Raw genomic sequence first — 17,589 nt, 5'->3', positions numbered from 1 at the left:
TCCTGTACTGTATTATATTTATTCAGAAACAGTCTGAAATACTAGGCCAAACTTTTAAGATGCCTTAAACTGACCTCACTTCAGAGGTCTTGATCTCTAAAGCCTAATTTATTAAAATACTATTTTTCATTTCCAAGCTTTTCTGTGCACAGTCTTTACATTGTGCATGCAAATAATGCATATAAGCAACTTCGTGCATAGATCATGATTTGATATGGATGATAATACGCTGGCTATGAAAGCAATAGGTCCCATTTTAATACCTGCTTTTGAAATGTGATTCTGTCCTCCAACATCTAAGAACAATCTTTGGCTGCTTTTTCCTTCAGTTAACATCTGTATTAGAAATCATATGCAATGACTATGATATTTCACAATGACTGCAATTTATGATACACTTTACACACTTAAAAAGGCCCACAGAACTGGTTAATTCTAACGTAAGTCAGTAAGAATGGGAATGGCAGGACTTTTAATGTTCTGTATTAGATAGCCGTAAGTGAATATATTTTATGGTGGGAAGTAAAACAGAAAGATGCTGCCTAATGGTTATAGTTATTGTAAACATTCTCATCTTTCCCTTCCATAAAATAAAACAAAATAAAATAGCCATAAAGTGCTCTGGAAGGCTGTATAACCCAGAAGTGCAGAGTGGGACTGAGAAACCTGCTCCCATATTTTCCCCATTTTAAATATAGCAATAAGAGAAAAAAAAAATCAGAACACTTGCTTGTCTTTAATATCTGTCAAAACTTTAAAATAGTTAAGTAATCAGTTTGCAGAGTTTGCATAGAATGTGGCTTTTGAGCAACCTACTAAATTAACTATTTGGTTGTTTAACTACTAAAAGTTTTCTTTATTTCCCGTATATTGCATGCAAATAGTAAAAGCATCCTCGAATAGCAATGTATGTACCAACCACCTAAGAATCATAGCAGTACTTGTCAAATCCATGCATTTAAAAATCATGAGCTACTCCCCTGCTAAAACACCTAAGAACAGTTAAGTTGTTAAAATAACTTTATAGTTGGGGGTGAGTTGCTTTTGAAGCATTCAGTGGTCACATTTTCAGACTTTTTCTACAACCATAAAAGGTAGCAAATTTTAAGTGAAAGATGAGGTTCCCCAGTAACCTGGTTTTAAACAGTGAGGGCTTTAACCAAAAAGAAACCTATCACCCATCACTCAGGAAGGGATCCGTGCTAAAACTGCAAGACCTGGTAATACCACAACAAAGCCCATTTCCTCTAGCCCCAACCCAAGTAAGTATTCACAATTAAACAGGGATTACTGGAGTAAATAAATCCTGCAGGGCTGGGCTGAAAAACGCTTCTTACTCTTCAGAGTTTTGTTGTGCATAACTATCTTCTCTGTTTTCTTCTGTGAAAATATCTTTTACTTCTGTGCTTTTTATTTCCGTGTGTGAAGATGATTCATCATCTGGCTTCCCTTCACCCTCACCAGCCTCTGTATCTCCTGTGACCTCTCTGGCGCTAGCCTTGCCCTGCTCCGGCAGTGAAGAAACTGGCACGTCTAGCAGTCCTGTTCTTGGGTTTTCTGTATCCAAAATGGGCGCTTGCATTGTGTCTGCATTTTCAGCGGGATTATGAAAAAAGCTCTCAGTCCCTACCTCTGCTGGGACGGCATGGCTATTCCCTGCTCCTCCTTCCTCCCCATCTAATATTTTGCCTTCAGACACATTTTCAGTGTGTTCCTCTGCCTGCAATGTATCCCTTTCGCAGCTTCCCACACCTGTGTACCAAACGCTTTGCTTGATATCCACCTCTGCCTTTGCCTCCTGAAGCCTATCTGAGCTTTCCACCAGCCATTCTGCTCGTGCCATACTGCAGGCCCCCTCGGACACATGCACTAAATTCGTACCACCTGTCCCCAAACTAGATGAAGATGGTGGGTCCTCCTTGAACTCCATGCATTCTGCGGCATCTTTATTCATCATCGTCTGGCTCACTTGAATTTCTGCCGCAGCCATTTTGCTCAACTCGTCGTTCCCTTTATTGTGCTCCTGCAACTTTAATATCTCACCTTCACAAATCTCTTTTATGTTCTCAGCTGGAGTACCTGCTGGTATCTCAACCGTTACCATCAGCAAACTCCTTATCTCATTCACGTCATCAGGGGATTTACAACTCTCTTCTTCTGACTTGCTTTCTTTTTCAGGATTATCCCCAAACCCTCCTTTCCCTGTGTTTTCATCCTGGGAAATAACCCTTGTCTCAGTACTCGCTCCTTGGTCATTGCTTTCTGTTTTACTATCCTCTTCAAACCCTGTTCCTACTGCATTTTCACTCTGAGATAATTCTTCTGCAATTTCTTTTTCTACCTTGGTTTTCTTCTCAGCATTCCCTAAAATCTCTGCTTCTGCTACATTCTCATGTGGGGAAGTCAGCTTTATCTCAGCAACTTCTTCCTGTGCTTTGCTTTCTTTTTTAGTGCCACCGACAAACGCAGCACCTGTTGCCAGTTGACTCTCAGAATTTACCTTTTCCTCCATTGCTCCTTCATGTACCTTAAGTTCTTTTTTAGGGCTGGCTCCAAAATCTTTCACTGCAGTTTCAGTCCCAAGAGCTACTTCTTCCTCCACAGCTTCTTGTGTCTTAAGCTCTTTCTCACTGTTCACTACACACTCGGCTTTCACCGTGCCTTCATTCTCCAAAGCGCTTTTTTCCTCTGCAACTTCTTGTTTTGTAAGGGTAGCTGGAAGGGATTCCTGTTTTTCACCGATGTCTGTAATGACCACTTCTTCACTTTTGCTTGCCTGATCACCAGCCGTATTAACAGAAGTGACTGCCTCTTTGTCTGATGACTTCCTATCATCGGCATCCTTCTCCCACGAAATTTTTTCCGTCACAATGAGCGTTTCATCACTTTGAGTTTCAGTGTCCGATGTCTCGGCTCGGGCGGTGGAAGGCTTCTTCGCGGGAGTGGTTTGTGCCGATCCTGAAGGGGTCTTCAGGTCCGTTAAGCTGGACACGCTTTCAGAGGGCAAGTTCAAGTTATCTTCAAAGAGGTTGTGCTTCTTCATAATGGCAGCTTCTTTTATCACTAAATAAAACAGAAAGATCAAACTGTTTTGGAAAGACTGACAGAGGTACCTTGAAAAAGGTACACCATTTTCCTGAGTTTCTAATGTCATACATTTAGATATTACAGACAACAGTAATTTTCATTTTTAACTTGCTTTTTTAGTTTATGTTTCTTTGCGGGGGGGGAGGATTTTATCTGTTCTGAATAATGGAACTTCAATATTGACCTAAGCATTGCTGTAATAGAAAACTACCAGAGGACCCGCAATGCACAAAGGTAATGTTTCAACGCAGAAGTACTTACACTGAACATATAAATAAAAGTGTGCTCTTTACATTAATTATTATACTGACATTTTTGAACAGGAGTGCCAAAGAGGAGCTATTAAAACTTACTGTGCAATACAGAAGCTTGTCTTTTATCCAGGGTATAGACAGACAGACAGATCCAGCGAGATCAAGTATTTTATATATCTGTATATGCCATCACGAATAGTTTCGTTTTCTGACACAAAAGCAGAGAAATTTGCAGGGAGTACTGCACTGGCATCAGTGACGTACTGGAAACTGCATCCAGCCGTACATTTCATCTGGGGAAATTAATTTTTCCTGCCATTAGATATCACCAAGTCTTTGCCAACAACAGCATAATGTCACTCCTTGGCCCAGGGAATCAAGATAAAATGAAGTTGGCATAATTACATTTTGTTAGAAATAGGCTTGTGCCCAGCTATCACTTTGAGTTTCCCAGGTTTAGTAAAGGTGCCCCATAATTCAGATTTTAGGGCTTGCCACACATCTTTAGTGAGATAAATGAAAACACTGTAGCATGGTAACCACCAGCCTCAAGAATGTCACCTCAAGAATGTCCTCACCTTTCAGGGTTTCTTCAAGCAGTGTCTGATATAAAATCTCTTCATACACATTCTCTACTTGGATCACGCTAGTGTAATCAGCAAAAATGAACTGCTCGTATTTCTGCAGCTCCTGTGCAGACACAAAGAAAGGAACAGATACATAAAAAGGAGAGACTCTGAGAGTCCTACTTCAACAGAGCACCTTGGATATGCCACCTAGCAGGTCTTGCAATACTCCTTGCTGGCTCTTGAGGTGAACTATTTGAACTATGACTAAATGAACTATGTATGTTCACAATTTATTACGCACTTATCAAACAGTATTCTTGAACTACAATTACATTTAAAAGCACTACAGATCATTCCAACTGCACTATAATAAACAATTCTGAAGTAAATAGCTGGTGAGGAAATGCCTCACTCACTGTTTGTCCAAGGAGGCAAATCCACAGCGAGCATGGGAGATACAGGGTTTGGTTTTGTTTTTCTAATAGGTGTGTAAAATTTTTAGCTTCCTGATTTATACGCAATAGGCTGCCTAGACAATAATTGAGTCATTATCACTAAAAAGCTGCTTGGTGGTCTATAAAAAGTAAATTAAATGACCTCTGCTCACTTCTAGAAGAGGCACCTACATACAAACATCTGGAGGTTTTCAAGTAGAAGGTCAAGACTTGACTGGGCCTGTCAGTTGTGCCACACATTTGCTTCTAGAGCTGGCTGCTCATTTCTGCAGAGGCACAAATGCAAAAGGCTTGTGGGAAATGAAACAGAAAGGGCTTGAGGGAAGTTTGCACCACCACTGCTTCCTCCGTCCTGTATGACAGAGGCGTGATGTGGGACTCCACCCTCTCTACATATGTTCAAGGTGATGAAATGCTTGCCCCTGTGCATAGACACCATGTCTTGAAGGCACTGCTGACACTCTACAAGAGACTATTATTGTGGGGATAGTAAAGAAAGTAGAGTGACATACAGAAGAGAGTGATTTTAAATATATTTTTGAAAGTTTTAAGTTTTAATAATCCATACTCAAAGACTCGCAAGCATAACTTGGCAAAACACTGGGTTTAAACTTGGTTTTGAAACTGAAACAAGCTGGAGAGCATGAGCAAGAGCAGCACACCGTGGGTGAGAGCTTACAGCCTCCAGGAACTGATGAACATCAAGGGAAACAAAAGGGCAGAGAGGCCAGGATGGCTTAGGGCGGTCATCTTTCAGCAGGTATAGTGAAAATGCAAGAGGATATGCATGGGCTTCAAGAACAGTACAGACTATTTATCTCGAGCCAAGGTGAACAGCATTCCAACTGGCCCCTGATGTAGCCACACTGACAACACCTCCACATAACTCTGGTAGCTGGATTTGCTGAGTACTAACCTACCCGTATGATTAAGGGCAACAGAGATTGCCTCTGTATGTGTTTCCTGATTGTTGACGCAATTACGTCCATTTAAAATCACCGAAAGCAAGTGCACGGCCTGTCTGCTCGCTGCTCCTGCTGCCCAAGCAGGCATTTGGCTTTGAAGGAGGTCATCAGCAGAGGCTGTGTATGGTCACAGCCGTGCCTCGGGGTGCTGCTGAAGAGGAAAGTGCCCTCTCCCATGGACTGAATTTCAGCCTGCAGCAGGGTGCTGAACACAAAGACAAGCTCATAACCTACAATCGTAGCTGTCGAGAGGAGTCCAGTTTGAGGGGACTTCAGATCTCTAGGGAAGAAATGAAATGGGGATGGGCAAAGGTCTGCAACTATCTTGAGAAAAAAAGGTGTATATACAGTTTCCCCGTTTCCTGAAATCTTCCCTATGCTCCACATCTACCCAACCCACAAACTGGCAAATCAAAGCGTCATTTGGCCAAGAAGGCAGCCAACCTGCATGACTTCCCAAGAGAAAGCAGCTTTACAGAGTTGAGGATTTACTGCCACGGTGTTAATCCTTCCCTGCCTTTTATTATTGTTTCTTTCTAATCACAGAAACCTACTGGTTTGCACGTTGAAGCCAGTGTCTTTTGCATTGTCGGCAAAGTAATCTGTACCAGTGCTTCCTGAAATATCTTCTTCCGTATAGTGCTGCTGTCATAATCATATTGCTGTCAAAACAAATAAAAAGAGAAACAAGCTCAAACGTGTTTGGGGTTATTAATCACTCATAGGAGGAACCGGTTCTTGTTAACCTGTAACTGATGACAGGTGAATCCCAAAGGATGCCACATCACGGGTGCACTCAGGGGTTCGAATTCCCAAGCAGGTTATTCCAGCTTCTACAAAAATACCCTAAGATCTGGTTTTCTGGGATCCCTTTCCCTTCATTTTTTTCTACCTAGGCTAGAAACAGCCCTCTGATTGCTCTCTCCAGGTATTTCAGCACTGCCTCTTCCAAGAGTAACGAATTACAGGGGCAGGCTAATTATAAAGCTAGTAAAAAATGATTACCCAGATCCACTGCATCATCTCCAGCTGATTTAACTGCAGTTAAAAGGACTACACATGTAAATACTTTTACAAGTGTTTGCCCAGAACTATGTTTTATCCCCCAAAATGCACAGGTTTGCTAAGTGCCACCAAATCAGTATTTCCAGCTGGGTGGTAAGAGATATCTTCTTTCAAATACTGAGATAAATTCCCATAAAATATATTCTCAGTTTCCAAAAACGTAGAACCCAATGTCTTCCTGTGCAAATGCTGCAACATCACATTTACCTTCAGTACTCTCAGCTTGACTTTTTCAATGGTTGTTGCAACTTTCGCGGAGTCTGCTTGGCGACTTGGAGAGAACAACTGTTCGAAAGTATAAACTGCATTTTCCATCAGCTAAAAATAAGAATTAAAAAATCTGTTAAAAACCAGTAACATAAAATTCCTCCATACGTAAAGAAGCATGATAAATGTAACTGTTAACTTAAATCTTATTGTTGAGAAGGTGAAACGGAGAAAGAATAACGGGCCTAAAATCAAGAAATATTTCAAGTACTTTAAATGAGTAGTCTGCTAATGTAACTAAACAAACAGTTATATCAGCAAACTTACTCAGAGTAGCTTCATTCATATTGTCCAAAAATTTTCTGCTGTATTTCAGTTCTCTGAAGGCTAACATGCGCAGAGATGTTGCAATAAATAAAGAAAACTAACCCTTGGTATCATTATTATGCTATCATAGCTTTCTTGTATAGATTTAATCTCATGACACCATCCAAACTGATGGTGACGAAGACAAAAAGTAGAATCGATCATGTATATGTAAAGGCCACAGACAAAACTCATTATCCCTAATAAGAAGACTCCCATTGACTCCTACCAGATTCTAATGGTCTTAATCATTAATACTGCAGATAACTTTTTAAAAAAGGAATTAATCAGTATCTTTCCTTATAATACAAATAATTATCACCAAAAATCACAGAGTGCAATAATTTCTCACAGAATTATGTTAGGCTGGCATTTGCCATATTTTCCAGTTATCCAGAGATTCATTAAAAATATTAAACGCCCTACTCTGAAAAGATATTTCAGAAAAACAGTTCTGCAAGCAGTTATTACGTCTACTTAATGAGGTTTTGCCTTTTTTAGCTAAGTGTCTCCATTCAAATTCTACTATATTCTTATTGGAGAAGTACAGGGACATCCACAGGGAAGCTGTTTATACCGCCAGATCTTCCTTTGCATCACATAGGGCCATCCCAATCGATATACATAGACAGCCATATCTTATAGAGGACTTCTTGTAGTTTGTAAATTAATATGTACATACTTATGGATAAGACATGCTTTTAATTCCTCCTTGGCTAGTAATATTTTCACGAATGAAAATATGCAGTGACAAATGTTGAAGGCCGATTTTTACAATTGACTTTGCAGATAATGTAGGATTGACCTACACAGACTGTATTTACAAATGGAAATGGAGAAGATGGAGGTTTACTCAATTTGTGCGTGCATCAGAGGGCTGTACAGTAAAGGCTCATGCACTGCAAGACCTTGGATACAAGAAAAAGACAGGATCAGTGCAGAGTCTGAGGCTAACGAAAAGATTAACTACTCGCTTTTTATTTCAATTTTTGTTTGAAGCAAATCATAAATTGGCATAGTTCTCATGAAGTCACTAAAGCTGCTTTATTTATGCCAGTTGAGCATTGTGCTCCCGAAATTCCTAAAATTGGCCACTAGAGGATGCCAAGCTCCCAAGCCAAGCAATCCTGCTCCAGCCTCCACCCGAGTTAAGAGTTAAGCCAAATGCTTCTTTTACGTTAAGACTACAGGAGCATATACACGTCTGACCTTACTCATTAATAAAATAAATGTCCATGGACACAAAGTGAAACTACTTACTATTTTCACGACAAAAATACCAGCCTTTTAAGGAGAGAGAAGCAATAACAGCATTTTTAGATTCCAGTCTTTTAAGGAGAGAGAGGCAATAACAGCATTTTTAGAACAACTTGTGCTTTAATTTAACTTATTTATTATGAATTTTGACTCATGTTCTGTTCAGAAAAAAAAACCACTTGGTTTGTATGGGATATATTTTCTGTCTATTTCTTTGACTTGACTCATGGTCTTCACTTACTGAAAGACGTTTTATTTGGCAGCATTTTGGAATGGTCCCCCCTGAAAGACCCAGACATGAAATCAGAATTTTATTTCTGAATACTTCTTTGGCTATACTTAGAAGACCTGCTTTTAGCAAAACCCTATCCCAGCACTGTGCTTTCCATATTCGTAACTCCCACTCCACAGGACTGGACCAGCTCCATTTCACGAGATTACCTACTAGATTATTTAGTTTCTCAACTTCGGACTAAAATCACAGGATTCAACATAGAGCTACAAGGCCAAATCTGCCTTGTGATCTGGCAATCAAAAGAAGTCTACTGGCCAGCTCCTAATAGATTTCTGGCCAGGCATCCAGAAGAAATAAAAGCAAAGCAAAATTATAGCCTATACCAATACACACTAGAGGGGAAAAAGAGGTGGAGTTCATTTTTCACCTGAAATGATGTAATCACTTCAACCATTCCCATGAGAAGTGAAGTTGGTTAAAGCACCTACATGCAGCTACATCCTGAGACGTCATCTGTGTCCCAGTAATTGCCAGTTTCTAACATTAATTGCCTTACTTTATATCCATAAGAAAATAAACTACCAAGGAGGAGACGTTCCATTTTGGTAAAATATATTTAAGATCCTTCCCTAAAATCATTCCTTGAGAATGGAAATCAGGTAGATTTTAGCCACCCCGTTGGTACAAGCACAACTTTCTCAGGTGCTGAGACACCGAGAATTCAGGATGCCAAGGTTCAGGGAAAGAGATGATCCATCCAAAATTGTTGTGCCTTACTGAAAGACTCACGTGCGTGCAACCTCACAAATATAAATGTGAAACAGCTTCTAGCTGTCATTTTCTTAGGTTTTGTTACCTGTACTTTGATTGAGATATACTCTGGGACTCTTGTGCAACTTTTTATCAAGATTACTTTGAAGCAGATTAGAGGGACAAACCTAACCTGTTCTCCCAGGAGGATAAACTGGATCTTACAGTACCTCTTGCATGAAGTTCTGTGTCCTCTGAATCACAAAATCAATGTGATAGAGCTTGAAGCGACTCTTGAGGTCTTGAAGGAGCTCCTGGAGGAGGTTCACTTTCAGATAGCAGGGCTCCATTTTCAGAGAGTTGAATGGTAGGTTCATAAGCTGATCCACATTCTGTGTTCCAGTGGAGGAAGAACAGGTTTTGAGAGAAAGCAACCAGAGGTGAATTTTTAATAGAGAAGGTAACAGTGTCCCTAACACAAATTCTGATACCTACACTCTAGTTGCACAAATACCGCAAGACTTTCTAAATGACAAAACCAAGCGCTAACATACTACCACCTGGGAAAGCAAATACTGCTTGTCCTTGTGCTAATGTAAAAGGCTCCAGATATATTTTTGTCTTACCTCCTTTAGCTTCGTGATATCATTTGTCTTCTGGAAGTCCTGGATGATTTCATTAACTTCTTTATCAAAAAGTGAGCGGACTTCGGTGAACCCAGAACTCACCGGACCCATGAGCTCCTCCAATATGGACGCGAGAAATGGCTGGATATTTTCTGTGCAGCACTTTTGGGCAGGCTCAGAAACAGTGGCTGGAGTGCCAGACAATACAACAGTTGCATTTAGGCTACTAAGAGATACAGTGAAAAAAGTAATCTGAACTGATCTACTTTACAATGAATTAAACGACTCCATACTTTTGCCTGGAGTCACGCCTCCGCAAAGATGATGAGGGTGATGAAAGGAGAGTTTATAGTTTTATGCGTGACAATGAAGCATCTTTTCCCATGCCCCACCTAACCAAACGCTAGCAGCTTGGGGGCACTGTGAGAGCAGAGGAAAGGGCAGCTGTCAGTCTTGATACACACCAGGAGGTTTGCACAGCGCATGGCCACAGTGACTCTATAAAGAGTTATCCGAACTTGGTACTCTACAGTTCCCTGAAAGCATCCTATGCTGGTATATGAGAATATCAACAGAACATCCTGAGTTTTATCAAAACAGCTCCTAAACTATCAGCTGTTTATTTATTTGATAGCTTAAGCAACATCGACTAATGTTTTGCCTACTTTTTACCCTCATTTTTACATTCATAGCAAAATTATAATTACTGCATGTTAGTTTAAAACCACCTAAGAAGCCCTTTGGATTAAGTATTCTTTGGTAGCTGATGAATTTGTCACATAACCAGCACCTGTTTTTGTGGAGAATTCTTAGATATCAGGTCAAAACCACTACACTTTTAATTAAGCTCATGTAACGTATATCTTCATTATGTAAGGCTGTCCCAGTGAAAATGAACACAGAATGAGCAACTCTAACCAGGACACTCAAAACCTGTCAGCTCTAGCTCCAACCTGAGAAGACCTGGTATTTTCACAGACACAGCAGCCACAGGTATCAGTTCCCATCAAAGGCAGCAGAGGCTCAAAGCATTTCTTTTCTGAAAATTAGTGTCTCCAGTTGGATTTTTCAAAACACGTGAAGATTTCAAAACAATGACATCTGGTAACTTGAGCAACACAATGGGAAACATTAAAAAATTGCTCCAAAACACAGCTGTTCCTCCACTAACCTTTGATTTTTCCAGCTAAAAAGTTCTTGGAGTTCAGAATCTGATCCATGTCTGAGCGAATGGTCCCTTCAAGAGTTTTTGCAAAATCTCTGCATTCTTCTTTCAAGGTACTTAATCCTTCTGACACCTGCTGCTGGACTAAGCTGTAAGTTTCTTCTACGATCTAAACCCAAATTAAATTAAGAAGCATAGATCAGAATCAGCACACACAGACAACTGCTATGAGAAACAACTACTCTGCAAGTATCAGTACTTACACCAAACCACGCCCGCTTCCTATCATTCCTCTTTCCTTTCATTTTAGGCAGGATCATCGTCTGAAGGTTAGGTAGGAGTTCCTCCATCACAAGGTTGCTCAGGATCTATATGGTCAGAAGATTAAAATGACATGTTCGCATAATGTTCTTCATCTGAAAACTGAGCACTCGCATCACAGAATGATGTGCAAACACAGGCAACCTCAATTACACAATGGCTTATCTATCCCAGGTTGCCAGGAGGACTGGATTTAAAATATTAGGTATGCCTGAGGGAAGCTCCATGCATTTCATCTGAAGCATTTTTCACTGAAAGACTTTGAGAGACCATGCAACAATTGACAACAGATGAACTAAGATGCTGAACTAAGATGCCCGTTAAAATTTACTCCGTGCTATTATGAAATTGCCATGTGAAAATCAATGGAGCTAAAATGATTTATATCAACTGAGCAACCGGATCAAAAACATTTGAAAAGTTGGTTTGCTGACTGCTGCTTCCCCAAACTGACCTTGTTCTGGGACACTTACACCCTTCCAGAGGAGGTATCATCGAGGAGACATTGTTCTAAAGAGCCATCACACAAAGGATGCTTCTGATAGAAAGATAATTGGCCCCAAAAAGAAAGATATGACTGTACCAATGTGGATCTCCAGCACTTTTTCAGGTGAGCACCAGCTTCACAATTCAAACAAGAAATGAAGGAGATCCCAGGAAAACCAGATTGTGGGTCAGAAATGGAATGCAGAAATGTGGGCAATCTATGAATCAAATAATTCTACTCTATCTGATCTTTTTTCAAAAATGTGTAACATGATCCAAAAGATTCACTGGCTCCAACCTAATCCTGAGGCAAAAGGGATAAAATAAATAGCTGTGAAAAACTTTTCAAGCAATTACTTTTGTCAGTAAAAGACAACTATACTAGTCTAAAATCAGTAAAACTTTCACATTGGATAATTCATATACATTAAAGTCTCCTCCCAACACCTCCAGATTCTTGAACAAAAAATATATGAAATATATAACCTAAGAAGTTATTCTGCGACAAAGGTGCACCACAGCAGAAAGGCAGGGGGAAGAAAAATGTCAAAGGGACTTTCACACGTTAAGCGTTTGTACCAAAATGTAGGAAAACTGAGGAAAAGGTATCATTTCCCCATTTTTTTATTATTTCTGTAAATGTATTGTTGGTCTATCATTGCTGTATTTTTCTAAATTGACACCGAGTACTTTTCTCCCTCAAGCATGTTTTCACTTTGAAACACAGCTCAGTGGTTGTAGAAGAGATGCATCACCCTCTCTGATCCCAGCATCTAACTGGCAATTCGGTCTTGCAGATGGTTCCAATTAGAAAGAAAAGACATCAGACTGGGAATACAGATGATACCAATTTGGGGGAGTGGTCAATACGCTGGCAGGCAAGGCTGCTATTCAGAGGGACCTAGATGGGCTGAAGAAATGGGTGGACAAAAACCTAATGAAGTTCAGCAAAAGCAAATGCATAGTTCAACATCTGGGATGGAACAATCCTGTGCACCAGTACAGGCTGGCGACAACTGGCTGGAAAGCAGTTTTACAGAAAAGGACTTGGACATCCCAGTGGACAAGAAATTCGACATGGGTCTGCAGGGTGCCTTCCCAGCAAAGGGCAACAGCAGGTCGAGGGAGGAGAACGTTCCCTTCTACTCAGCACTTGTCAGACCGCATCTGGAGCAGTGTCCAGTTTTGGGCTCCCCGGTACAAGACAGATACTGACACACTGGAGTGAGTCCAGCAGAGGCCACCAAGATGGTCAGGGGATGGAGCACATGACACATGAGGAGAGGTGGAGGGAACTGGGTTTGCTCAGCCTTAAGAAGATAAGGCTCAGGGGAGACCTTATTGCTGTCTACGACTACATAATGGAGGATGTTGGCCAGACAGAGCCAGACTTTTCTTGGAAATGCACAAGGAAAGGAAGAAGGTGACAGCTACAAGTAGCAACAAGGGAAACAGTAATCAGGTATTAAATATTTTTCACCATGAGGGCAGTCACGGGAACAAGTCATGCAATCTCCAGCCTTGGATATCTTCAGAACTCAACTGCACAAAGCCCCTAAAGTTGGCTCTGCTTTGAGTGGGGGATTGGGCCAGATAACCTCCAGAAATCCCCTTTTAACTACATTATTCTCTGGTTCTGTGGTTCTCTTGATAGCATCACCCAACTTTGTACAGAAGAAGCATCAAAGTCTGGCTTCTTCGATACAGAAAGAATGAAATGGTGTGAGACAGACTCCTGGTTTCATTCACTGGCACCCATTTCAGAAGCTTTCTTCAGAATCACCCACTCTGTCAGGCTTTGCACCGCCTCTGCCTAGATTTGAACTACAACTTCTTTCTTGCCCATCCCACTCAGAGGCACCAAACTGGCAGTAAATACACAGAGTTACAGGCACACATCTGATTTGAGAGTCTAGGCTTTCGTCTCCAATTTTTTATTTATGGACACCGTATCTCTGACCTGAGAAAGCTGCAAGACCTCTCTTTCTCCTGTGCTTTCCTCTTGCTGCTGGCCAACGAGGCAAACTATGCAAGCAGAGGGAGGCAGTTCATCATGGGACCTGCCCTATTTCTACTTCTTTGTGATATCAGGTCTTTGAACACATTTCCTCTGGAGGCCTCTATCAGTGCTAGGGATATATGCTAGATTCTTGAATTTCTCTACGTAAGGCATCTTGATTTTGAACTAATACCTCAGTTCTGTATTTAGTCATTAGTCATCCTCATGATTCAGAAGAGGGAAGGAGATCTTTATTGCTGGACATGTTTGTTTTCTGTTCATAGATCTTGCCTAGGTATGTTTGTACTGGCCCACAGTTACAGATGCACAGCTGCCAATTTATGATGACAGAGGCAATACTATTGTGCATGTGCTACACAGAACGGTACATAACCCTTTCATCAAGGCTTTTTATCTGTCTCGACTGTACAGCACATACGTGGTTGTCCACAGTCTCTTGAAAGCTTTGAAGTGCAGTGGATATCCTGCAAATCACAGAGAGACATAGTAACCCTATTAAAAAGCAGACAAAATGCATCTTAAGGTTCTGTACATTTCTCATTTAATCTGGGTGAAGGATTACTAGCTTGCTAGTAATTAGATTACTAGATTACTAGTTTCAGTAAAGTTTCACAGACAAAGTATGTAGTGCTCCTTCCTCTGCAGTGGGGCTTGAACAGTTTTTGCCAAGTGATGTGTATTTCAACCCAGCTCTTTTCCTTGCTTCAACAACAGTGCAGCATCGTCCTCGTTCAAGGATCACTGCCCTGATGCACCCAGCCCCTGGCTGAGCCAACACAGGGTGCAAAAACACTGTTCAACTTCATATTTTCATTGTGCTTGGAGTGCCAGTGTTTCATGACATTCAACCTCACGTATTACGGCTGCTCGAGTGGGTTTTAGACATACAGTTGATACTAAAGTCAGAGCAACACTGCTTCCTCCAGCTGTCACGTTGACAAAGGGCTCTATGAACACGTGAAACACTCCTTGTGCAGGGATGTGCTCCTCCTTTACTGCTATCAAGAGTCCCATGATGCACCAGGGAAATGGCAGGAATTTAGACAGCAAAAGTAAGAAAGAAAGGGCTCTGACTGCATGCCACTTAGTGTAAAACAGAGTACCTCCTGGGCATAAGACAGCCCCTACAGAAATATAACACACAATACCCTACTTATTAATATACCTATACCTATAATATGCAATACCCTATTATTGTTTCATGTAACTTAAGTTCTTATAGATTATGCCATAGCACCACTCAAATTCAGCTATGCTGACTCAAATACCTGTCAAAACCAATGGACTAAGTCAGGTCCTAAACTAATGAGTCACTTAAAAATACCTCACAAATAATCCAGACTGGAGCACCACAGACTGAATAATAAATGTGACAACGGATCAAACATATCCTGAAGAACCTGAGCTCTCTGGAAGTATCTTTAGGAATGCTGGATTGGCTTTATATTTCTGTACTGAAAGGTGCACTGTAGGGGTTTGGGATTTTTTAATCCCTTATTCAGCTATACTTGATTTACCGATATGTTATGCTACATTCATGTTGTACTGATCAATGGAGTTATGCTAGTGTTGTAGTGCTCTCACTATGTGGCTGTACTGTTGCTTATAACAAGCGTTGTCAAAAATTGCCTGGTTTTAACCCTGTATTTCAGCCCTTAACCTACAGAAATACCATCTACAATTGAATTTATCCTTTGTTAGTAACGAAACCTTAAAAATGAAACAGAACAAAAACAAAAGCAGGAAAAGGAACTTTTACGACACAAAAAAAATACAGTAGGTCTTCAGCTGAGTGACTGGGTACTTGCTAATATTACATCCATGTTGCAGTACCTGCGTGAGCTAATGCTGCGGAGACGCTGTCATTATAAATGAATGTCAGGGAATATATTTATTGGCATTCTGCAGAGATTTTTACAGCAACAAATTGTAGCTTGCTTGTTCCAAACCATTCACTTAGCTTGGATATTTGCCTAAAATAATTATTATATTTGGTCAAAGCAGGCATGAGAACACACTATACTTACAGAATGAATTATTACTAAGAAGATAATAGCGTAACTAGTCTGGATGTCTTCTGATTACAGTTCTCTCGAGGTATATGGGTTATGAGTAAGTAGTTGGCAAGCAATAGGAAAAAAAAACCATAAAACATAGCACTATAATAGCTCCATAACTTGAGGGAGGAGGGGAGAAGAGAAAAACCCTCACTCCCTCCAAGGGAAGGATGGAACTCCTTATACTAAGGAATTTATTATCAGATGTTAGCAGGAAACTTCAATCCCTGACATGATGGCACTGGGAAAGACACTGTTTATAGATTCTTCTCCAGTTTCCACATTTTTCAGCATTTCAAAGGTAGACTTGTCCTGAAAGAATAATCTAGTTTCTTAAAACAAAACCCTGGATCATGAACTCTCCATCAGGTTTTTTTCCATATTCCCCAGGGGAAGCCAGATTTCATCAAGGAAAACACCCAGCAGCTGGTACTAAGTAAATATTTGCTGCCGAGTGCTCAGTGCTTTGGAAAAAATTTATAAATCGGGGCCCAAATAATGTCTCAATTGCACTAAAAGACATCTGGACTGATGCCAGCGGCATGAGCTACCATCAGTGCTCCAAAGCTGCTCACTCAGGTGCCCAAATATGGATCCAGGCCCTGAGCTTAGCATCTCATTTCTGAAGAACTGAAGTACACAAATTTTTGGCATTTAAGTGTGACTGTTACTATGCAAGACACTGTTTCAGAAGTCTGGCACAATAAGTAGGTCAACTAGTTTACCTGCTCAGGACTAAAAGCTTCATTCCCCAAGAACGGGGAAAAGCAAAATGAAGAGATTCTTCAAAATTTATGTTTAGCTGCTGTTCTGTTCTTTGTAAAGCCTGATCTCCTACGATGGCATCTGGAGGCATTAAAGGACAAGCAACAGGAAACTGTTGTGTTTAGTAACAAAGGTAAGAGCAACAGAAGAAAAAAATCTCTCTTATCTGCAAAATAGCTGTAATGAAAGTCAGAAAAACAGAGCACAGCCCAACGCAGCTGACAGTGAGTATCTGCTGCATACAAACCGTGGGTTCTCAGTTTGGTGTGTATTGCTTTTGGTCTCACTGATTTACCAAAACTGTAAACAGCAGCAAATGTGGTAGCGAGATGTTAGCAAGTGCCCTGTTTTAGACACAGCATTTATTCACCAATTGACCCGGTGGCGTAACATTAAGTTAGATGTATGAGCTTTTTGTGGAAATGTGGCCATCCCTACATTCCAGCACAACACAACAACTTTAGTTCACAGCATACTTTCTTTCACTTTCTGGCAAAAAACTCAAAATGGGGTTTACTAAAAAAGAATTATCACTTACATACCAGTAAGAAGTATCTTGAAATCCTGGGTATTTCTACCTATTAGATTTTCTGTTTAAAAATGCCGTTTTTTTCCCAAGAGGCTTTACAACCTGCACTATCATCAGAGCTGCCACATCTAAAGCCAAAAAAAAATCAGGAAGATATTCTTTTACCTCTTTTTCATTGCCAGTTATCATTTCCCACGTCCCATAGTGGCCTTTCTCCTGCCGGAAGAACTGAATGGCTTCTAAGAACGCCTCGACTTCGTACGTGGTCTGCTTGAGAAAATCTAAAGAAAACAAAAAGTAGCACAAAGGGTTTACCCATAAATAACCTTTAAAAAATAACCATCCTTTTCTGATCCATTTTCCTGTTCCATGTGCATCTAGCAGCAATATTTTCAAACCATTTACTAAAC

The 17,589-nt window shown here is 40.5% G+C and overlaps 1 protein-coding gene across 1 annotated transcript in view; it reads right to left on the bottom strand.

Annotated features, from left to right (window-relative positions):
- Positions 1 to 1,461: 1,461 nt before the first annotated feature.
- The window catches only part of LOC104082813 (protein Niban-like), a gene marked incomplete at both ends in the record, with an annotated part of 36,337 nt that continues 20,209 nt past the window's right edge, over positions 1,462 to 17,589 (bottom strand). Inside the window, 9 exons of the mRNA XM_009586060.1 lie at positions 1,462 to 3,063; positions 3,920 to 4,031; positions 5,885 to 5,992; positions 6,603 to 6,713; positions 9,441 to 9,602; positions 9,837 to 10,024; positions 11,008 to 11,170; positions 11,265 to 11,369; positions 17,345 to 17,460. Of these exons, the coding sequence (XP_009584355.1) occupies positions 1,462 to 3,063; positions 3,920 to 4,031; positions 5,885 to 5,992; positions 6,603 to 6,713; positions 9,441 to 9,602; positions 9,837 to 10,024; positions 11,008 to 11,170; positions 11,265 to 11,369; positions 17,345 to 17,460 (2,667 nt within the window). The remainder of the gene's footprint in view (positions 3,064 to 3,919; positions 4,032 to 5,884; positions 5,993 to 6,602; positions 6,714 to 9,440; positions 9,603 to 9,836; positions 10,025 to 11,007; positions 11,171 to 11,264; positions 11,370 to 17,344; positions 17,461 to 17,589) is intronic.

The sequence above is a fragment of the Fulmarus glacialis genome, unplaced genomic scaffold (genome assembly GCF_000690835.1).
Source record: "Fulmarus glacialis isolate BGI_N327 unplaced genomic scaffold, ASM69083v1 scaffold22239, whole genome shotgun sequence".
Lineage (NCBI taxonomy): Eukaryota > Metazoa > Chordata > Aves > Procellariiformes > Procellariidae > Fulmarus > Fulmarus glacialis.
The sequence above is the reverse complement of the archived record's forward strand: the minus strand, read 5'-3'. Positions and strand labels throughout refer to the sequence as shown.